This window comes from Microtus pennsylvanicus, chromosome 13 (assembly GCF_037038515.1).
Source record: "Microtus pennsylvanicus isolate mMicPen1 chromosome 13, mMicPen1.hap1, whole genome shotgun sequence".
Taxonomy (NCBI): Eukaryota; Metazoa; Chordata; class Mammalia; order Rodentia; family Cricetidae; genus Microtus; species Microtus pennsylvanicus.
In genome coordinates, this window is record NC_134591.1 from 55384514 (window position 1) to 55408578 (window position 24065).

The 24065-nt window shown below is 40.9% G+C and overlaps 1 protein-coding gene across 16 annotated transcripts in view; it reads right to left on the reverse strand.

Moving 5' to 3' along the window:
- The window catches only part of Macf1 (microtubule actin crosslinking factor 1), a 337047-nt gene that overhangs the window by 118441 nt on the left and 194541 nt on the right, over positions 1 to 24065 (reverse strand). For 14 of the 16 annotated variants that reach the window (XM_075946025.1, XM_075946018.1, XM_075946019.1 and 11 more), the window contains 14 exons: positions 23340 to 23523; positions 22835 to 23004; positions 22415 to 22593; positions 21490 to 21628; positions 20724 to 20917; positions 19299 to 19461; positions 17731 to 17814; positions 16667 to 16774; positions 16429 to 16527; positions 15519 to 15671; positions 15170 to 15258; positions 11937 to 12072; positions 2677 to 8031; positions 1434 to 1583 (listed from right to left, as the gene is read on the reverse strand). In XM_075946025.1, coding sequence (XP_075802140.1) covers positions 1434 to 1583; positions 2677 to 8031; positions 11937 to 12072; positions 15170 to 15258; positions 15519 to 15671; positions 16429 to 16527; positions 16667 to 16774; positions 17731 to 17814; positions 19299 to 19461; positions 20724 to 20917; positions 21490 to 21628; positions 22415 to 22593; positions 22835 to 23004; positions 23340 to 23523 — 7203 coding nt within the window. The remainder of the gene's footprint in view (positions 1 to 1433; positions 1584 to 2676; positions 8032 to 11936; positions 12073 to 15169; positions 15259 to 15518; positions 15672 to 16428; positions 16528 to 16666; positions 16775 to 17730; positions 17815 to 19298; positions 19462 to 20723; positions 20918 to 21489; positions 21629 to 22414; positions 22594 to 22834; positions 23005 to 23339; positions 23524 to 24065) is intronic. The other 2 variants (XM_075946028.1, XM_075946027.1) reach the window with 1 other exon arrangement.

Consider the following 24065-nt stretch of genomic DNA (forward strand, 5'->3'; position numbering starts at 1 on the left):
CTTCCACTATACAGGTCCTGGGGATTGAACGGACTTGACAGCAAGTGCCTTTATCCAATGAGATGTCTGTCTCTCTGTTTAACAGTCCTACCTGTCCTGGAACTCGTCTTATAGACCAGGCTGGACTCACAGAGATCTGCCTGCCTCTGCCTCCCAAGTGATGGGATTAAAGGCGTGTGTCACCACCACCCTGCTTCAATGAGATGTCTTACTGACATAAATGGTGACTTTGAATTTCTTAAAAAGTTCTACAAACTATATGCATGGGTTGGTCTCATAAATGCAGGCTCCACTGAGGTGATGGTATTAGGCCGTAGAGTTAGGAAACATTTCCATTATCACCACTGGGTCTTCTTTTCCCATGGTAAGTGAAATCATTGGAAGTAGAATGAATATGAAGCCCATGGTCAATCGCTTTCATCTAATTTTATCCTTGCAGCAAAGAAGCCTCACCTTCCACGGTGTCCACCCACAGAGTCTAAGGAGATGCTTTCTTCAGAAGACAGCTTTTCCTGTTCTGCAGGGAAACAGCACATGCAGCTGCTACACTACTGAAAGAGCTGGCAATTGGTAGATTTAATTGCTTCTTACACTTTAAACAAGTTAGAACTCTTTTGCATATGCAAATTTATCTATTTTCTGGTGTTACTATTAAAAAGGGATTTTAGGGATTTGTGTAATATAACTCACACTGCTGTTTAACTTCATCCACTGAAGTTATAAGCTAGAATTCTCTGGTTAGCTAAAAGCAAACCTTTTCTTTTTTTTAAAAAAAAGATTTATTTTTTATTAATTTGAGTGCATGTATATGTGTTTGTGTATGTATTACGGAGGCCAGAAGAGGATGTCAGTTCACTGGAGCTGAAGTTACAGTGGTAGACTGTGATTGACTAGACATGGTTTCTAGGCACTGAACTCTGAACCTCTGAAGAGTAACATGTGCTCTGAACTGCTGCGCCATTCTCCAGTCCCAGCAGTAAGTTCTCTGTTTTTTTCTTTCTTTCCTTTTTTATGGGGGGGTGGGGTGAGGGTGGGGAGACAGAGTGTCTCTGAGTAGTATTGGTTCTCTTGGAGCTCACTATGTAGATTAGGCTGCCCTCAAACTCACAGGGGTCCTCCTGCCTCTGACTTCCAGGGCTGGGATTAAAGGCGTGTATCACCATACCTACCTTACTTCAAGTTTCTTAACTAACCACACTGCTTTTGAAATTACCTCACTAAATCAAAGACCACACAAGCAAATGTCCATCCAAAGTAGATTCAAATCTGGCTCTTACCGTTCTGGCCTGGAATACCTACCAATGCCTAATAAGGAGCCAGAGTTTTTTTTCAATGAGACGAGGTGAAAAGCACTTTAAGCCCTGAAATCTTCAAGATAGCTGGAGGTCACCATCTTGAAGCCAGTGGACATGGAAGAATGTTTGGGAACGTACCTTGGCCTGACACAGCAGATCCTGCAGCTCTGCCACATTAAGCTCCAAAGGCTGAATCTGTTTGGTTCTCATTTCAATGTCCCGTAAGAGAGACAGATAGGACACCAGCTTCTCATCATGCTCTAAACAAAGTCTTCGGGTAAACACATTCTGTGGAACCAAAAGTAAAACTAAGCTCTGTTTTCCTAAAAGTCAGCTTTTAAAGGAGGTAGTTGTTTGTAACAGAAAGAGGCCATTTTTACTACAAATAAAACAGGATGAAGTATGCTATTCTGTCTGAGCCATTTCTAAGCAATAAGCAAAGTGATTTTTATTAACTTTCTTAAAGAGAAGCACACCATTACCAATAAGTTAGATTCATTTAAAAACATTTCTAAAAGACATTCTAATTTCAAGTAAAATCATTCCAATATTTCAAATAAGTTTTTAACTTTAGGACTCTTGGGCAGGTGGTAGATCTTGACAGTATAATAACTGCATAGCAAATCCTGGGTCCAATGCTAGCATCACAAAAATAAAAAACAACAAACAAAAATTCTTACAAATTTTTAGGAAGATATCACAAGCAATGCTTAATTTTCCAGCAACTATATTACAGATAATAAATGAGTTGGTAATTTAAGAGATTTAGGTAATGCCATAAATAAATATGTATGTATTTATATGTATGTATGCATGTATAAGTGCATACAATTATACACAAGTGACTTGTATCCAATTAAGAATTACAGCATCGGCTGGGCGGTGGTGGCACACGCCTTTAATCCCAGCACTTGGGAGGCAGAGGCAGGAGGATCTCTGGGAGTTCGAGACCAGCCTGGTCTACAGAGCTAGTTCCAGGACAGGCTCCAAAGCCACAGAGAAACCCTGTCTCGAAAATCCAGAAAAAAAAAAAAAAAAAAAAAAAAAGAATTGCAGCATCAAGCTAGGGCTGAGAATATAGCTCAGTAGTAGAGTACTTGCCTAGGAAGCAGCACAAAAAAAAAAAAAGGAAGAAAAAATCATAATAGCACTAAAGCTACTTTTATCTTTAATAAATAATCAACAAGCCAGAAATGATGGTGTGTGTTCTCTAATTCTAGAATGGGAGGCAAGAGGGTTGCTATAAGTCTGAGGCTACCCTGGGATACATAATGAGTACCAGGTCAGCTCAGGTCACAAAGTTAAACCCTGCCTCAAAAAAAATCAAATCAAAACAAAACAAATGGCCCCAAACCGTAAGCAAACAGAAACATTTACTTGCCTGAGTAGCTCTGCAGGGCACTGGGTTTACACCTTCTTTCCCCTTCTCACCAGGTACAGCCATGAAGGGAGCTTGTTCTTCACCAAGGATTTCTTTGTACTTTTCCTGAGGCACCTTCTCACCTATCTTCATTGTAGAATATGGCAGGGACACTGGCATTTCTTCACTGACTTCTGAAACAGTGGGACTAGTGACAGCATTGTGTTGTTCTACACTCTCCTTCAGTAATATTCCTTTGGGCAATTTCTCGGGAAAAAAGACCCTGGGTCCTTTCTGACCCACTGTGTCTTCAGAGGACCGTTCTTCTGGGTCTCTAATTATGGGATTTACTATTTCAAGAAATTTTGTTTCCTGGGTTGTTGCTATTTTAGATTTTTCATGTTCACAAAGCTCACGATCCCCATTGCTATCCTCATGAAGATGTTTTCTATCTGAGGAGTCTAGATGACTGACTACTTCTGTATTTATGGTAGAAACTGTGGGTTCTTTCCATATATGAGCTCTTGTTGAGTCCAAGGGTATTTCTTGGTATAACTTTTCTTTATCATCTCTACAAGTGAAAATCTTATCTTTGGTCTCCCCAGTCTTAGATGTAGCACACAGGTTGTGGCCATCGGTAGTATTCTGTCTGCTGGGTCTTTGGGCAGACATGTCTCTTTTGGAAATTTGGAATGTGTCCAAAACGGGGACTTCTCCATCTGAATCCGGGTCATTTAGTCTTTCAGGTCTTGGGCTCTCAGAAGAAAATGGTTTCTTCTGGGCATCACTAGCAATTTCTTGAGGTAACTTTTCTTCTGGTTTTAAGATCGAGCAGAGGTTCACAGTTTTCATTTCCTCTTCGCTGAAGAATGTTAAAGCACCTTGATTCCGTAGGGAAGCATCTTTGGATGTCATTTGGGAAGGGAAGTCTTCAGTTTTACAAATAACAGAAAAGTTCATTTCTCTACCAATGTCTTTTCTCTTGTCATTTCCAATCATTAACAAAGACTGGCTCTTTACACACGAGTCATGTTCATCACCAACAGTAACTTCCTGGTCCAAGCTTTCCTCAGGAAGGCCTGCTGCTTTGCCTGTGTGGACACTTTCCCCAACAGCCACTCCTCTGTTAACCCTCACATTCACTGACTGCTTACTCAACAGTCCGCTGACTGATTCGCGATGAGATTCCTGGCCTTCTGAAATCCTTTTCCCTCGACATTCTCTTGCTTCTTCAGTATCCAGGCCTGACGTAGATTGTCTTACGTGAGAAATCGTTTTTATTTGTGTCACTACTTTCTCCTGCCCTACATCTGCACACTTTCTCATGCGACTTCTAGCTTCCTCTCTGGGTTTCAAATCAGAAGCTCCTGAACAGGGACGCATCACTGAAACTTGGTGTGAAGGTTCACCTTCAAGACCACCAGGACTTATGATGTCAGCAGGAACTTTATTGTCCAAAGAAGCTTTCTCCTCATCATGAGACTTACTTTCCATCTCCTTTAGTGAAACCTTCCTGCCTCCTTCTGCCTTTCCCCTACTAGAAACCCTTCCTTTAACCTTTTCTTGAACACACTGACTTCCAACTTGGACCACTCTCTCATGCTGTTCTTTATCATAGCTCCCCTTGGAGGTCTCACCACACTCAACTAGTAACTCCGTTTTTGGGAATTCACCCTTCAATTCACATACTTCAGTCCCACCTTGCTTTTCTAAGGTATCTGCTTGGATCACAGATGCCAGCTCAGGGCTAATAAATCTTTTCTCTACAGCATCCTTTAAAGTCACTCTTTGATCATTATATATATCAATAATTCCTCCACTTAAAATCTGATGAAAAGCAATAATTCTGGCCATGTTTTCATCCAATAGTTTCTGTTCCAAAGCTGATGCCAATGTCAATCTTCTTCCTGTGGTTGTATCTATAATTCCACCAGTGTTTGCCTGGGCTTCCAAAATCTTCAGTGTAGATGCAAAATCTACCTTGCCATGCTGCATTGCTTCAGACAATGGTAGCACTTGGTTGCTCACCTCATCTTTAATATCAGAGAATGGGATTACTTCAAGATATCTCCATCCAGACTCAGTGTCAATCCTACATTTCTTTACTAATTCTGAGTAGGGAATAATTCTGCAGTTCTCAGGATCTATGACTCCATGTATCATTCCTGAAGGTAATTCTGTCTTATTAGCTAAGGATCCTCCTTTGTTAGCTTCTGCCAAGGTCAATTTCTGACCATAAATGAGATCTCCCAAGTTCCCACTATAGTCCTGAATCTCTTGGATTTCTCTTTTCAACTCTGGAGAGACAAGATCTAATTTTATGGCTTCTGAGAAGGAAAGAGCTTCCTTTGTTTGAGGATGAAAAAATTGATGGTGATTTAAATTCTCAACTTTTTTGAGCTGCCTGGCTACATCTTCACCAATGAAGCCATGTTTGAAGGCATTATCAACAGAAAGTCTCAACCCAGAAATATGATGAATGATACCACCATCAAGTACTTGCTTAGCCAACAGAGAAACAGCTTCTTCTCTCTCCAGAAGACCTCTCTCAATGGACTGCAAAACTGTTAATGGTGCTTTACTATCAGGGTCCATAAGTCCTGTTGTTTCCATTTGTAGCCCAATTAATCTCTTCTTAACTGCTTTTTCAGCGTCTCTGCCTTTGGTAGCCTTTTCCAGATTTATAAGGTCTGTCTGGTCAGCACTGTCTACCAAACCAAGATTTGAGGCCAAAGTTACTGAAAGCTTTTTGCCCCATTTCAGGTCCACAATTCCCCCAGTTACCACCTGGCCCTCTAAAATCCTGGTGGCTAGCTCCTTGTTGAGAAGTCCAGCTGCCACGGCCTGCTTTACAGAGCACAGTGAGTTGGTTCTGGGGTCTAAGACACCACTTATAGCTCTGTCTGACATAAGGACATTATGTAGTAATTTCTCATCCATCAGACCTTCATTAATGACTTCTTCAGTTGTCAAAGACTCACAGGTCTGAGAGTCAAAGAAGCCCCGAAACATGTTCAGTTTTCCCATTAGTTTCACAGCAGTATGGCTAGACACAAGGCCTTGGCCTATTGCTTCATTTAGTAAGAGTTTCTGACCTGTTTCTTCATGGATGATACCACCATCCAGTAGCTGTGAAGATAACTTACTTAAGGTAGCTTCTTCTAGCAATTCAAAAGGATGACCACACAACAAGGAAGGTTCACCACCATTCCCATCTGTATCAGTCTTTTCTAATACCACCATGCGACCATCTGCAACACTCTGTCCTTCTTGGCTCTGTCTGTGGCTATCCTCAACCAAAAGTGTTCCACTTAACTCTTTCTCCAAAGAATTAATATTCATACCATTTTCTGACTTAAATTCTGATTTCAAGCTTGAAGTCTCCACTTGACATTGTGAATTTTTGTTTTGGAACTTTATGAGGGGTATTATAGTTTCACTTGGAATAAACTCAGTTTTGACAGTCTTCACTTTTTCTTTCTGACATGTGAAGGAAGTCTTTGTGGGAGCTTGCCATTCTGATTTCTCAGTAGAAAGGAGGTCTTTCTCAAGCACCAAAGGCATACCTTCAGATTCCTTAGGACATTCCACTAGGAGGGGTCCTCCACTGATATTTTCCTTGCTAAACATGTCTGTTTGTTCTTCCTTTCTAGTATCTAACAATGGACTTTGAAGCTCTAAGTTGACTTTATTTATGACCTTCAAAGTGCCAACGTTTGCAGTAATTGCTTTTTGTTCTCCTACAAACAGATCTTTCTCAAGGCTCTCTTCAGAAGAGCGTTCTATTCCTACAGCGGTCCTTTTGCCTTTTGCTTCAGTATAGTTTTCCGGTTTGGGATAGTCTTTGTTCTGAGAAAGAAACTGGGATTCACAGGGCTTCCTAGTACATTTAGCACTGGAAATTTGGGAGATATTTCCAGTATCCAATTCTTGCAATTCCCCAGACATGTCTAGTCTTTGATGCTGAATTTCAAATACATCTGGAAGATCTGTTTGATATTCATCTCTGGATGATAGCATCTCCAGCAGCTCCTGATCCAACAGAAGCAGTCTCTGCCCAGTCTGTACATTAATGTAGCTGTGAGTCATCAGTTGAAACAACAGCTTCTCTCCCTGGCTTACTATTTTCTCTCTTTGGCACAACAGGGGTAGGGTACCAGGAGCAACACCTAATTTACTTTGTTCTGCTGAGTCTGCTAGTTGTATGTGAGGCATAACATCAGGGATACAAATTGATCTTAAGTTATTGGCAAGTTCTTTATCTAAGATACCACTCTCTGTTGCTTTCTTCCAGGACCAAATCTCTGTAATTGTTGGTAGAAAAAGAGCCTCAATTTGCTGTCGTTTACTGAGAATTTTATGTGCTAATTCAGTAGACACAATACCTTGTTCTAGAGCATCTGTAATTGGGAGTATCTCGCCAGATTCAGGCCATAGTAACCCCATGAATGACCAGAGGGATTCCAGAATTACAAGGGCAGTCTTAGCAGCTACTAGATTATTGCTCACTGCTTCATCCATAGTCATCCTATTCCCTGTGACAGTGTCAATGATGCCTCCTGTCTGAAGCTGCCTTATGAGAATAGCACAGGCCATATCTTGGTCAATCAAATTATGTCTCACAGCCTCTTCCACTGTAAGTCTGTGTCCTGTTCTTGGATCTACTATGCCACCAGCAAAAAGCTGAGCTTCCAGCAGCCGGACAGTGACCTGCCTATCTATCAATCCTTCCTGAACGGCACGGAAAATGCTAACCTTCCGACCTGACTTCAAGCTCACCATTCCCCCTGCCAACTGCTTGATAGGCAGCAATTTCAGGCCTGATTCTTGATGGATGATACATCTCTGCATCAGTCCCAGCAAGTTAACTTTCTCAGCTGTGTTAGGGTCTATCAAATTCTTGGATGATCTCAGGTGAGACTGTAATACTGAATGAAGCCACGATGAAATGAAGCCTTGATGAAAAGCTTCCTCCAGATTAATACAGTTCTCACTTGGGGAGAGACTGAAACCTCCAGTTGCCAGGTGAGCTTCTAAGATTTTCAGTCCGAGTCTCTCACTGATTATTTTCTTTTCAATTGCTTCCACCACAGAAAGGGGGCCTTGGGTCTCTGTAAGCCTGCTTATTAAGGACAGAGAATCCTGCAGCTCCAGGAGCTGTTGGTACATTGGAAGGTTAATGAGGTTTCTGACGAGACCCTCTTCCAAAGAGAGTTTTTCACTGTTCTCAGAGGCAATAAGGCCAGACATGATAACCTGGGATTCCAGGAGCACAAGGCCTGTGTCTTGGTCAATAAGGCCCTTTTGCATGGCTCTGAAGATGGGAAATATCTCCATTGTGCCTAGGTCAATCACGCCAGCAACAGCTCTGCAACCCTAAAAAAAAATTAAAATGAAAATTGAATCACAGTCAATGGTAAAGTGCAACTGTTGGAAGGAATCTTTTTAAAGAACCATAGCAGATAAAATTCTGATCACAAGAGAAACCTACACAAAATATCAAATGCAAGCCAGGCCATTCATGCTAAGAAATCAGTTTTCTAAATTGCAGAATATTTAATAGAGTCAGAAGTTCATAAATTGCTTAAAATATGAAAGCATTAAACATATCTGAGTAAAAAGTTTTACAAAGAGGCAAGCAGCTAAAAAAAGGATAGCTAGTTTTTCTTTTAATTTTTACATCTTATTTACTTACTTAGCGTGTAAGGTATGTGTACGTGTATACATGCGGGCATTCACGAGCCAGAGCACAAACGTGTAAGCAGGACAGCTAGTGGACGCGGTTCTGTCCTCCCATCGTGGGCGCCCTGGATAGCAAACTCAGGTGACCAGCCTGGCAGTGGATATTCTAACTGGCTGAGCCACACTGCTGGCCTTGGACAGTTAGTTTTTAAATTATATACATATATGTGTGGGTATGAGTATATGAGTGCAGGTGCCCTAGTAGACCAAAGGTGACAGATCTCCTAGAGCTGGAGTTACAGATGATTGTGAACTGTCTAATGTAGGTATTGAATTCAAGTCTTCTGGGAGAGCAGTAAGTGCTCTTAATCGCTGAACCATGCTCTAACATCTGGATAGTATTTATAAGATCAGATTATTAGAAAGGTTCTTATAGACACATACCAGTTCCCAATATAATTTCTCAGTGCTGCAGCCCATGCAGGCTCTGGAAACAGCTTTTTTGGGGGGACAGATGGACTGATAACAGGGTTAGTACAAAGGATGAGAGATTTTTAGCTACAAATAGTTGTACATCCTAATAAATGGGCTTGTATATATCATTCAAGGAGTGTGTAATTGAGCTAACTCTCTTGGAAGCCAATCCTGGCTTTTCCAAAGGCAATGACTTTGAGTTGAGTTAGTTTGAAAACCTGAAAGTAGTAAGTCAAGGAAGGGACAGATTAGGGGCTTCAGATGGTGGAACTACTAGTACTGGTGAGTTCCAGAAGACAACCTGGCCTCCAGTCTTTTGCTATTACACTATCTCTTTGGATGGTTTGGGGAAACAGCAAACAATAAAGCCACACCTAAAACAGAAGTTTAGTCTCTAAATCCAAGGAATAAGGCAAACCTTATACATTGTTAAAATTACCCTTGCAAATTCTAAAAACAGGCTGCTGGTTTTCAATTTAAAGCCTGTTATCCCAGACTTTAAATCATTTAAGAGCTTAACTGCCTAGACTGCTTTGTTACTTGTGTTACACTTTAAGTTTACAGGTTTTGTTTGTTTGTTTGTTTGTTTGTTTGAGACAAGTCTCATTATGTAGCTCTGACTGTCCTGACAATTCACTATGTAGACCAGGCTGGACTCAAATTCACACACCATGGTCTCCTGCTTTTGCCTCCAGAGTGTGGGGATTAAAAGCAGAAGCCACTATGCCCTTCCTAGCCATCATCTTTATTTTCTTTAATGACGTTATCTGTCTCCTCTTTGGACAGAGTTATTTTTTTTGTTTGTTTGTTTGTTTTTCGAGACAGGGTTTCTCTGTGGCTTTGGAGCCTGTCCTAGAACTAGCTCTGTAGACCAGGCTGGTCTCGAACTCACAGAGATCTGCCTCTCTCTGCCTCCCGAGTGCTGGGATTAAAGGCGTGCGCCACCATCGCCCGGCTATTTTTGGTTTTTATTTAGCTCATGAAAACTTATTCATACAGAATCTTGACTTGTCAATCACTTCCCTCTTTACTAACAAGTGTACCTCATTTCTAGTCTCAATGAGAAGCAAACTATATAAAAACATGGTTTGCCCCTCAGTGTACAGGGGCAGTATCTGCCATGCAGCCAACACTGAATGAATAAAAATGTGTATGCAGATCGTTAGCACCACTGGGCTGCATCCTCCACATGAAGACTGCATGAAGAGTTTAAGCATGGTGACAGCACATATGCATATAGAATGCATAGCAAAGATTTGGTTCATGTCTCCATTTCATTATATATGCTCAATTGATGATGGCACATTTTGGTATAATTCCCCATGCTATGTAAAATATTATTTGCTATTTTCTTCCCCAACTTACTTTCTGTAGTGTAGGGTTCAATTTATATAAGTAAAATGCACAAATTATACAAATCTACTATATACTTATTTTATAGAGATTGAAAAAAAAGTTCACTGGTATATGACACTTGTATTACCTAAATGATTTCCTTTTTAAAAATTCACTTAAAGCCTGCTGAGAAAGAGATACTATGACAAAGGGGAAAACTGTTGAAAATTTCCAATTTCTTCTGTAAGATTAATAATCTCAAAAATACTGACATTGAAGAAAAGCCTGGAATCAAGCCAAAGAGAAAAGCCTTCATAATTCCTCCCAGCACGCTCATTCCTGGAGAACAGGCAGGCAGCACTTAGTTGGGAAGTAATCCAAAGAAATCCAGTCTACCAAACATGGACAGTCTGACCCAGATGAACAGTAAAAGACAGGGGGAGAAATGGAAAGAAAACATAACAGGCTTCTACTTACCCAAACTGCAGGGCCCGCCTCAGCAGGTAAGAGATAGAGCCTTACGGAGCAGCTCAGCCGTGTCACATACACAGTGTAAGCTTGGTGTTAGCGTCCAGCATGCGACTGTTTGTTTTTTTTTGCAAAAAAGAACCCCAAACAGGTCGTCCTCTTTTCCCTTTGTGCATTTGTGCTTAAACTCCAAAGGGTTAGTGAAACTTGTAAGCAAGGATGTCAGTTAATCAGAACAATACTTTACATGAAACACACACAGTACAGGGACACATCATGCTCAATGTAGTGGTGCTCAGCAGCTTGTCTTTTTCTCTTTCCCCCCACCCCTTCTTAACCTTTCAAAATGAGAACTGGATGTTCTCAGCAAGCAATTGTTAAAACTTTTCACATACTCCCTTATATGGTGAAGCAACAAGCCATTGGAAGTGGGCTACATTACACAGAAAATTCGACACCAGCACATTCTTTTTGGAAATATACCATCAAAGCTGGGCTGGTTCTACTCTGTAGATTTTATGAATTTACATATTTATATACATGGGCCAGAATCAAGATATTTGTTTGAACAATCATTCTGAGCAGCATTAACCAAATGTGATTTATGACATACTGGCCTTCCCCACATAAACTGGCCATTGCTTCACAACATAGGAAATAAGCAGGCAAACACACATGTATATCCCAGAGACACATGAATATAATTTGGTTAAATGCACACACACACACACACACGCATCCAGGAAGAATTTAAGACAACCAACAGCAACTATGGCTTTCATGGGTACAAAATGAACGTGAAGTGAGAACTGTTAACTGTGCTGCACGATGGGATGACCATGGGTGAGGGGAACCAGCGTCTCAGTCAGTGAAGCTAATCTGCCAGGCAGTTTGGTCACTCTGCGGGGAAGAGGTTTGTAAGCATTTTCCTGCCAACTTCCACAACTCTTGGCTATCAACCTTGAGTGATAAGGTCACAAAGGAGTTATCCTATCATATCTTACCATCATAAGGAATGTCATCAGACACAACACAGAATTTTAGTTCTCCTTAGCTATTCTGATGTGCAATGACTGAGTGTGGGTGGGGTGGGAATGAACCAGATCCAGAGGGTTTGCTCTAAGTGCTCTCTAGCGTTTCTGACTGACCAACACATCATGGAACCCCAGTAAAGAAACACATGACAAATGGCTGCTAAGGTGAGGTTAAATATTAAGTCACATTGGTCATGGAAAGCTAGTGACATGATTCTCAATCAGCAAAGCCACTTTCATACCATTAAAACAGCACCCATAATACATGGATCCCAAAACTAAAAATACCTTTTGTTCTGTCTGCTGAGCCAGCTCGCTTTGGAGCTGCTGGAGCTGGCTGGCAGAGCCGTCACAAAGATCGTGGTAAGTCTTGTTCAGGACGCTCAACTGCTCAGAGATCTGCTCCTTCTCTTTTTCTGACAGTCTGAAAGATGAAGCATTACATCTTTCTCAGGGGAAAAATTCTCCAAACTATATTCAAAAACTGCTATATTGCTGCCATGAATGGATTATCTGGATATAACCAGTCTCCTATACTCAACTTTGGCATCTTACTCATATCCTTCTATGATTCTCAATGATATCAATGCTAAATAAATAACTCCTTGCTTGTAGTTCTGCAAATCTCAATCAAAATGGTAATTTCAATACCTTAGCCTTACCCATACACAGCAAATTTGGATGTTGAAATAATATAAAATTATTTTACATTTAAATTCTTAGACCTAGGATATATGATAAAGTCCTATTTTATATTTTACTCCTGTGGTTATTCTCATTTTAAACAAAGTATAAATTTCACTTACCTATTCTCTACCTAGTTATCTTTAACTTTTCTAATTTTTTAAAAAAATTATCTATTAGCCGGGCGATGGTGGCGTACGCCTTTAATCCCAGCACTTGGGAGGCAGAGGCAGGCGGATCTCTGTGAGTTCGAGACTAGCCTGGTCTACAGAGCTAGTTCCAGGGCAGGCTCAAAGCCACAGAGAAACCCTGTCTCGAAAAACCAATATATATATATATATATTTATTTTATGTGCATTGGAACCTGGGCCATAGACAGTTGTGAGCTACCATGTGGGTCCTGGTAGTTGAACCAGACAGTGCTCTTAACCTCTGAGCCATCTCTCCAGTCCCCACTAGTACACTGATGTATCTTCTGAGCACATTTCTTTTCCCTGGTCTCTCCACCCTAGTCTTAGTCATTTTTGTTTGTTTGCTTTGAGTTTTGATTTTAAGAGACAAGGTCTCTATGTAGCCCAAGAAGTGGGGGCTGAGCTGGTGACCCTTCTGGTTTAGTTCCCCATGATGGGATTAGCACCATTCAATAGCTCACTTAACTCATTTTATTATTCAACGGCATTTGTTTTAGAACATTTTCCAGGAAACATGATACTACATATGTAACTAAAGCCACCGTGTGTTTGTCATCAAGTCCATTCTTTTCCTGTCTTCCTAGAGGTTCACAACTTGAATCTGGTGAATACTAAAAGTCTCCCCTCCATATTAATTCTGAGAATGAACCATGTTGATTTATGTTAGAATTCCCTACAGATTCAATGAGATTCCCCAAGCCTCTGTGGCTCTTCCAATCGTTCTTTCTCTAGCATCTTCTCTATATCTTCAGTTTTTCTTTGGCATCCAAACCCTACAGTGGATTTTCTTAGTATTGCCTGTCCATTCATAACTGGATCTCTGAGATCCACTGCTGCAAATACATCCCGTGAGGAAAGGGATCCCACAGCCATGTGGACATCTTCCTGGTTTGCAGTTTTAACTGGATCTGAGTATTTCCCTCAGAAAATCCAGGTGAAAGGCCAGAGTTAATCCCTTGTTGCTCTGCCTGAGCACCACCCTAATCTTCAATAAACCCCTTTGCCTAATTAAAAAAGAAAATACATATGGACCACTAGAAATTACTTCTCTTACTTTTGGACTCCACTCTTGACAAAGATCACCTTTGTGCACACCTTTCCTGAGCCTACATCTCCTGACTAAGGTTGTACTTTCCAGCCTCTCTCACCTCCCTCCTACTAGCTCTTCTCTGCTGGACTTAAGGCAGTCTAGACACAGAAGTCACAGGCTTGTAAGGGTTTATCCCGTTCCTTGTTGCTTGTGTTCAGAGCTTTCGTCTCCAGTGACCATGCTTTAGGAAAGGAGCTGAGTTTCAGTATCACAGCCCCTCATCTCTCGTTTATTTCCTGTTCATCGTGCTGATTCTGAACTCACCCATCAACTTTTCATCAAAAAGTTCCAGCTTGACTTTTGAACCCCCATCCTCTTTGGAACCTTCTTGGGTTCTGAGGTATTACTCACCATCATTTTTCTATTCCTTCTCTGAAGTTCCCTTTACAAACTGCGAAGACCTGAAAGTCTTTTAGGTTAATTTACCTTTATGATTTCTACTATATTAATGACTTAAAATCTTTTAAAAAATATTTATTTATTTATTATTTATACAGTTTAGCCAGAAGAGGGCACCAGACCTCATTGCAGACGGTTGTGGGCCACCACATGGTTGCTTGGAATTGAACTCATGACCTTTGAAAGAGCGGGCAATGCTCTTAACCGCTGAGCTATCCCTCCAGTCCCCATGACTTAAAATTTTTGTCTTTTTAAGACTTCAGTCATTAATTCCAAACTTGCTATTCCCTGGCCACAGGGAATCTTTAGTGAGTCTACATAAGGTAGTCCACAAATCTTACTAAATATTAGGTGTTTCTACTCTGACATCCTAGAGGCTCTCATGTTCAACAATGTCTAAGCTGCATTATTCTGCAATTCACTCCTTTTTCTGTTTCTTATCTTTGTGGCTGATATTATATGATCAATAGCCTATGCTAGAAGCCTACCAAGTTTTTTGTTTGTTTTGAGACAAGGTCTCACTATATAGTCTTGGCTGGTCTAGTGCTCACTATATATATATATATAGATCAAGCAAGCTGGCCTTGAATTCAGAGATCCATTTGTCTATGCTGGGATTAAAGGCATATACCACCATGCCCAGCAAGTCTAGTAGTTTATTTAATGATTTTCCCAAAGACTCATTCTTAATATTTTTTAAATTTCATATATTTATTTAGCATATGTGTATGTGCACAAGCACACATGTACACATATGGAAGTCAGCAGGTAATCTGGGGAGTCAGTTTTCTACTTCTGCCCTGTGGGTCCTGGGTATTACATTCAGGTTGTCAGGCTTGGTAGCAACTTTATGTGCTGACCCATCTTGCTGGCCCCTGAATAGCTCTTGAATCTTTGTCACCTCTGTAACCTACCACATTTCTTGTACTCATTATCAGGACCGCCTCTTAATTTGCTTCTTGTCTTCTGTCCTGCACCCCCATGTCAATCATGCTTAAAATTAATCCTCATATCTGACAAGAATTAAAAACCAAAACAAAAAATTCCTCAGTACAAACTAAAAGGCGCTCGACAATTGGCTCTTGTTGCCAAGAATTCTCTACTCAAACTTCTCATCCCAAACCTAAGATTCAGCCAGGTGAAAAGGTTACACTCACTTATGACCATGCTTAGCCAAGAAGATCTGTGATGTTTTAATGGCCTCAGAAACTTGTTCTTTCTTGGTTGTCAGTTCTTCTTTCAGAACCTAGTAGTAGGAAATAAAAAGAAACTTTTCAAACAAGATTTAAACAAGTCAAACATGATTTCAAATAAATTTTTAAAACCAAAGGAGAAAATACAACCTAGGTCAAACATTACAAATGAGCTACAGATGTTTTAAACTGTCAAGTAAACAAATAAGACAGCTGAAGTTGTTATAAGTCTTAGAAGTTAGCCTTTTCTAAAGTAATACTTTAGAATAAAACAGCTATGAGAATTGTTGTTCCAACGAATGAGTCCACTAACCTGCTGCTCCAAAATGGCCTTTTCAATGTCTGTGGACGCACTGGTGTGGGATGAGGTAGCCGTTCCTTGTGTATTTCTTGCCAGGGTAGATACCCAACCCAAGAGTTCTTTAACCTTCTCCACATGTTCCTGTTTTTCCTCTTCTACCACTTTCTACAGCAGAAATAGAAAGTTGGTACTGTTGTCAGTCTCGTAGTGCTGCATGACTTCATGTTTCCAAAGCCAGACAGGAAATACATTGTTCTTTACATACAGACTCTTGCTAACTTTCCTAATTTAGGTCTAGGCTAGTATTGAAGTGTTTAATATTCCTAAGCCTAGGAGGGCGATGACATGTCTTAGAGATAAATCTATCTTTGATATAAACATTTTGCAGAAAAAAGTGATAGTGTTTCCATGAACCAATAATACACATTAAATAAAGTACCTTTAAACAAAAATGCACACAAAACAAGGCTGTATATGTAATCCAAGGCTTATAGAAAGCAACTATTTCCCATAAGAGCACTGGTTTAGTATTAACCAACAACCAAACTTTCTAGAACATGATCACTGGAAATAAGGACAACTGCATGAACTTTACCTTTTAAAAGATGAGACATAGGAATTCTAGTATGTAGTGCGAGGATCAACTTTAAGACTTGGCACATGGTAGCTATAAGCTCTACTAATGAGCCACACTCTCTGCCTGAGGCTCAGTTGTTTTTGTTGTTGGTTTATCAAGACAGGGTTTCTGTGTACAGCGCTAGCTGTTCGGAAACTCACTCTATAGACCAGGCTGGCCTCAAACTCTGAGATCCATCTGCCTCCAAGGCCTCTGCTGGGATTAAAGGCATGGGCCAGCATGTCTGGTGAGACATAGCATTTTTTATCATGATTTCAAGAAGAATTAGCACCCAACTATCCTTACCTCCTCCTCCTCCAACCGCCGGAGAGCATCGCTGATGTATTTCACATGCTGAGTTGTTAATGTCACCAAAGCTGTGTATCGGGTCCTCAAGTCCATGAACTATATAAAGAACAATTTAGGTAAGTTATCTGCCGGAAAAGTAAAATTCAATAGCTGGAGAAAAGGAGGGCAACAGAAAGGTGACACAAATGAGATCTTTGTTAAGGGAAGATGGTGGCATCCCTCCCTTCCTGCTCACCTCCTGTGTGATGGCATCTGAAGAGGAGATCATGCGGCGGCGCTTGCCAGGGGATTTCTGCTGCGATTCCACAAAGGCCTTGTATGTCATCAGCTGCAACTCATAGTCCTAGGAGAAGGAGAAACTTGACTACCTTTGCATAGAACTTCACAGCTGACACATTACATAACAAAACCACAGTACTTTGTTGCTAGACTACATTTAGTATTTGTTCAGACTATAGTTTGGCAAATATTGGGCCACTCTGCCTGTCAGAAATACTAATTCTGTCTCTATAAATGAATGTAGCTATTTATAGTAAGAAAATCACTGTTGCAATATAATTTATGTGCACTCAAAGTTCAAATTCTTATCACTTTATTTATTATCCAGGGTCTCATGTAGCCTAGGGCGGTCTCAAACCATCTGTGAAGCAAAAATATTGGACCTTGAACTTCTAATACTCCAAGAGTGTATGGCATAGATTCAGCCTGTGGGTCATACATACCTTGCTGAATCCTGAATTTCCAACTTGTGATCTGATACCCAATTCTTTCAACTTACTCTTAAGGGAACTGAAGTTCAAACACGGGAAGTGGATTTCCTTAATTAATCCAGCACAGATTAGAAACTGTTTCCAAAGCCTTTAAAAATGCTTTTCTCATTTTACTACATATACTGTGCTTCCTCTGCAACCTGCAGCATTTTTCCACCCCCTTCTAAGCTTTCTTCATTTAAGCAGTCTCTTACTTATCTTCCCTACTTTTACTCTCATCTGCTACTGCTATCTTTTCCAAAAAACAAATATGATCACTTGTTCCTCTGACTAAAATCTTTCAAGGATGTAGACCCTACTTTGTCAAACATCAACATGTGTAGAAACTATGGGATCAGATCCAATAGATAGGAGAGCACTTCAACCAGTCTCTCAGTGATGCTGACACTGCTGGCGGGGAGACAACTCCCAGGGATGGGGTGGCCTCTAGAAGAGCCCTGCACAATCTCTTCAGAGAAGGACCTACAGGGACGGTGAAATCTTCCCAAGATGGAGATCATTTATTCCTTCTGGGATGTGGTACAGTTACCTTCACAATAGTGGAGTACTGCTGGGAAAATTTTTGACATTGGTCCAGTTTTGTCTGATTTCTCTCAATTTCTGCAAACAGTTCCTAGAACCAAAATATTACAACATTACCATTGAGATATCATCACTAAGCAGTGAACACTTACTATAGTCTATGGTGGTGACTCTCAAGCCTAAGAAGCATCACAATCAGATTGAAGGGCTAGGCCGAGATCTTGAGTTGGGCCCAGGAACCTTGATTATTAACATGGTTCAGGGGATATTGATGCTACTGGTCTACATCCCTTTAATATTTTACATGTACAATTTCAGGTAATCCTTGCATTAACTTCATCAGTCAGGCAAAAGGAATAATAAAATATATATTTTAAGAATGAGTTGTAAGAGCCAAAGTTACATTTAAGTTTTAATTACTACGCCTTAGAGATCCATGAAACAAAAATGCCTCTGATCTGCAAGCCCCTTACCCAAGGACAGACAGTCCCTGAAAAGCTGGAGGCTGTTGTTTACTATGGAAAATAATAAGCCATGTGCTTTCATTCCCCCAAACAAGTTTGTTTAACCCATCTGCACTGGCTGTGCTTGGTCACATGTGGAGGGAAGGGAAGGTTTACAGGCAGGAAATACGTCAGGATGTATGCTTGCCCCTGACTGGACCAGATGAGAAATGCAATAAATTATGGGTTTTCCTTCTTAAGCCACTGCAAACTGTGATTCTGGGCCATTTCCTAGGACCTGGCCAGAGCCCATCAACTTGCCAGTATTTAATTAAAGCCTGCTTCAAATTAGGCTTTAAACTGTGGTACTGGTCTTATTTTCAATTGGAAGGATTAATAAAAGTAGAATACTGAAAGATAATTAATTTCTTCAAAGTTTTATAGCTAGAAGGTACGTAATCCATGACGGTAATCAATTAAACTCCATACCTCATATACTTGATAACACAGTATGAAGCAAAACAAAATACCGCCACCAACAACAAGAAAAATTCTCTAAATGAAGCAATTTTCTTCCAAATCCCATGATCTGGTTCTAGCAAAATAAAATGTAATATAAGAAGCAAAATGGAGATATTTAATAATTTCAATATATGACCATAGAAACTCAGTATTGAAAGACCTAATGGGTCTCTCTGGCCTAAATGTTAACAGTATCTTTTTTGTTTGTTTTGTTTTTTTTAGAGACAGGGTTTCTGTGTGTAACAGCTCTGACTGTCCTGGAACTCAGTCTGTAGATCAGGCTGGCCTTGAACTCAGAGATCCGCCTACCTCTGCCTCCTGAGAACATAGGTGTCTGCCACTCCACCTGGCAAGAGTTATTTTATAAAAATAAGCAGGGAGGCAGCAGGCGGATCTCTGTGAGTTCGAAGCCAGCCTGGTCTACAGAGCAACTTCTAGAACAGTCTCCAAATCTATAGGGAAACCCAGTCTCAAAAAACAAAAACAAACAAACAAAACAGTACATTAAGACTATCCTTTGAACTCTAAGAGGAGGCTTAGATGTCTTGCTGGAGGAAGGTTTGATTGCTGCTGTATTATCATTTTTAGGATGAGCTAACTCCACACTCACCGTCTGCTGACTGAGCTGCTCTGACAGCACTCGGCTATCTTCTGCCTGGCCTGGCTTCATCAGCTCCTGCTGGGCAGTGGTTTCCTCAATCCACTTGATAAGAGTTCCGTGGCAGGCTCGGTAATCTCTCAGAATTTCCTGGATACTTTCCACCTCAGATTGCCTAGAGGGACAAAGGGGAGCACTGTTAGACACCCCAATGTTGATATAAATAGAGCACATTGAGTGAGCCAGTTTCCTTTTTGGAGGATGCAGTTTTACTTATGGGAATAGTGCTGCAAGGCTGAGTGATACCTATGTGTGTAGCCAGGGCCCTAAAATGAATAGAAATGGGTTGTTTTCATAAAATCTTCACAAAAATCCTACAGAGCCCAAGCATCTCATGATAATTCCTATCAATTTTTTTTTTCATTTTACAGATTAAATGAACCATGATTTGTAAATCACTGTAATTTCTTTCTTTTTCCCCTTTGGGTTTTTTTTTTATCCCCTGATATAGGGTTTCTCTGAGTAACAGCCCTGGTTGTCCTGCCTCTGCCTTCCAAGTGCTGGAATTAAAGGTGTGTGCCACCACACCTGGCTAAATCACTGTAATTTCTTGTAGCAGAAAGTGAGGAAAGACAGGAATTAGAATCTTTAAATACCCTTTAGTATCATGAGGGTGCAATTTCAGCAGAGACAACAGCAGACTTGTATGAGTCCCTGCACATGCTCCTACTCTTAGACCCAGGAAAGCCAATTTTCTGTCTTTACCAGTCATACCTTACATCAGAAACAAGACCTCAGATGACAAAAGTAAAGCAGACCCACTAAATCAACAGGGTGATAGAAGCACTGAATTCTATAAAGCCTCGCTCTGAAAATGGATCAAATTTAAATTCACACTTAATTAAAACAAGCACCAAAACCTTGGTTCTCTCCTCAAGGAATGGTCACCATAACACTATTCAAATCTGTAGTATAAAAACACATGGCATTATAGACGTGACTAAGTGGTACAAGGCTTGCCTAGCACGTGGTTTACTCCCAGGCACCAGACAGAAGAATCACAGCTGCCCCAAACTTGGGGATGTGAGGGCAATTGGGGCCTACTGACTGTCAGAGTTGACTGAACTGATCTGACTGGCTAGGTGGATAATCCCTCCCAAAGCTTTGCTTCCCTCCAAGAAAAAAGCTCTCAAAAAGAAGCAGTGGGCTGGGAATGCAGTCTAGTGGTAGAGCACATGTGTTAGGGCCTTAGTCTGCCTTACAATAGAGGGTTCCAATTTTCTGGGGCTTATCTTGTCCAGAATTCATGCTGTTTTAAAATTCTGCACCCCGTATCAATTCCTACTTCTAGACATGAATGCTAAAATAGTTGGTAACTGTTTCTGTTTAAGCCTTACTCCCTGAACCCTAAGAGGAGGAAAGGTAGGCACCCCTCACCGGGTTTCCAGCTGGGCAAGGACTCGGTGCCAGCGCTCCTGAAGCTGAGAACCCTTCTCCTGATAACGTTCCAAATCCAAGTTTTGCTCTGGCGTTAGGTGACGAAGCTGTTCTGCCACTTCCTTTGCCTTAGTGATTTCCCCATCCAGGACTGAGAACACTGAATTCTTGTCCTTCACGTCATTAAGCCAATGCTACAGAAACATAAGAAACAGGTCAAATATTTTTCTTCCTAAAAAAGACTCAGGCTAAGACAAGCAAAAGGACAATGTCTGCAGCGGAGTCTACAGTGTTATCAATGACCCAGAAACCAGGCCCAGAACACCACATGGGAAAATGTGCAGATAGTTCTTTATGTATGAAATCTGACCTTACTACATATAAGCTATGAAACTAAGCAAAGGCTTGTGGCTGGCTTAGATCTTGGTGTTTTCAGCCATCAAGAGACAAACATCCCTCTCCTATTCACTTCTTTCAGCAACTTGTGAGAGTTGCAATGAAGCCACAGCAAAATGCCTTACAAAGCTATTTTGATACAATTATTGGTTATATTTAATAAACCATAATTTTACAGGAGAAAAGGGTTTTTGTCTCATCCCTTTTAGCCTTTTCTCTTTCCCTTTGGCTACATATTATTAAAATATATTAAAACAATTCTAGGCCAAATTCAAGTGCAAACACGGATCAGTGTCAAGTCATCCCCCTGAATCCTCTGTAACCCCAGAGCAGTGGTAAATCAACCTATTAGGAAACTAGAGCAGCCAACCTGCAGTGTGGCCCGATGGGACTCCAGAGCTGAGAGGTCTGCTGGCACGGCTTCTTCTTGACTCAGCTTGATCTCATAACCTTTGACCAACAGCTCAGCATCTTGTATGCTACGTACTATCACATCAATAGTCTTTAATCTGGGGGGATAAAATCAATTCTTTAATTTAATTTTTTTCCTTCTGAGACAGGGTTTTTCTGTGTAGCCCTGGCTGTACTGGGGGCTTACACAGTAGACCAGGCTGGTCTTGAACTCAGAGATCCACCTGCCTCTGTCTACAAAGGGTTGGGCCACAGCATGTACCACCATGCCCAGCTCAGCACTTGAGTCTTAAAATGTGTATTACCTAGGATCACAAAATACAATTGTCAAAACCAATTTTATCACATTAAATGATAATAGGCTTTTGTAAAAATGAGAAAGTCTGATACATAAATATTGTTAGCTTAAGCTAGCTCAGAGTGAAATTCTAAGTGGTACTGGGACATGCCACCTTTGGTGGCAAGAAGGAATGAGGACCTAAGGTCTGTCATTCCTCAAAGTGACAGGTAGAGATGGATGAATAGCAAAAGAACACTAATGTGTGGTTTTAATAATTCTTTGTCTCTTTCCATTTTTCTTACTATATTTAACTGTTATTTTCAAAGGTATCTAATCAAATAGAAATGAGGTAAGAAATGACCTAACAATGCAAATTTATTCATCACCCATAACAGTGACATTTGTTATTACAGTCCAATAAACCCACTCCATGTCACTTAGGAACTGAAGCCAAAGTTTCTCTTCAAGATCTGTAGTCTTCCTAGATGATTCATGGAATGAGCTCAATAAAAAAATACCTGCCCTTTGAATCCAAGACTTCAGCTTACTCAGACTGACAATAGGCAGAGCACAGACAGACACAGACCATAGATATGGTACTCACTTATTCAGATAGACAGTAGACAGACCATAGATGTGGTCCATCTTTTCTACCATTAGGTTCAGCTCTGAGCGCAGAGTGGTGGCACTTGAGCCTGAAGGAGACTGCTGAAGAAAGATGTTGCATTTCATGGAAACAGCATCCAAGTCAGATCTCAGACGCTGCAAATCCTCTTGAGTGTGCTATCGGGAACAAAATGTACAACAATGGAGACGGATACGAACAACAATGTTAGAGAGTAGTTCTTATTTTCAGTGGAAAAATACTGGAAACGAATCAGTTCAGTAATATATTTGTAGTATAAATCCTCATTTTCCACAGTAAATGACACCGTTGTAGGCTGAATTCCTCATTTCTTAGAATCCTTACATGATTGCTTCCTAATTCATTCTAAAAGGATTTCCTCTTCTTCCTGTATCTTACCTCCTGCTCTGCAATCCTTAATGCAATGTCCTGCCTGGCATCTCTGTCAGTCTTAGAGCTGGCCGGAGACTGAATTTGTTTGAGGAGTCTCTGTTCACACTCCTCCAGGCGTAGCCGGATATTCTTCAGCTCTGAGATGTACACTTTGGCTACAGACTCTTCTTTGTCCTCTGTGAACACACAAGCACAGATCACTTAGCTCCACCTGAGGACAACAGAGCACCACTGGCTCCAGCAGATCAGAAGTCCCATTGATGAAAGCAAGGTCTTATTCTGGAGATCTGCCTGATCCAAGTCCCTGCATTACACACTGACATTAGGAGTCTGAACATTTTACATACACTAGGAAATGTGACAGGCTGGTTATCATTAACAACCAAAGAGTATCAACTTCCACAGCAGGACTAAAGAACTCATGTCTAAGGTTTTCTGTGTGAGAAGGGTCGTCAGCAGCCTTCAGGGCGCTCCTCCCACTGCTCTCCCTCCCTCTGCCTCTTGCACACACCATTCTCCATTGATTTCATCAGGTGCTGGAAGTGGGCTTTACAAACTTCCACTTCCTCTTCCATTCGCAAGCGATCAGCTACAGAGAAGACAGAAGAGTCATGACTGTCCTGTAGAAAGTCTTCATAGTGGGCCTGGAGGTTCTTCATAACCTGGTGGCACTCTCCTGGGGCTAAGGAACGAAGCTTTAAAAAAAATTAAACTAAAATAAATAAATAAATTTCAAAAGAATAGAAAAAATACTATTTTTACTCCCCTTCCCTTTTTAGAAATATATTTTTATTTTTTATGTGCACTAGTGTTTTGCCTGCACACATGTCTGTGTGAGGGTGTCAGATCCCCTAGAACTCAAATTACAGATAGTAGTGAACTGCCATGTGGATGCTGGGAGTTGACCCTGGGTCCTCTGGGGAAAAGGTCGGTGTTCTTTTTTTTTTCCTTCGGTTTTTCAAGACAGGGTTTCTCTGTAGCTTTGGAGCCTGTCCTGGAGCTAGCTCTTGTAGACCAGGCTGGCCTCAAATGCACAGAGATCCACCTGCCTCTGCCTCCCAAGTGCTGGGATTAAAGGCATGTGCCTCCACCGCCTGGCAAAAGTCAGTGTTCTTAACCACTAAGTCATATCTCCAGCCCCTCTCCTTCCTTTTGTGTTGATTCTGTCATATATACAAAAGTGTACAAATCGGCTGGACACAATGGCAAATGCTTTTTTTTTTTAATTCCAAGTACT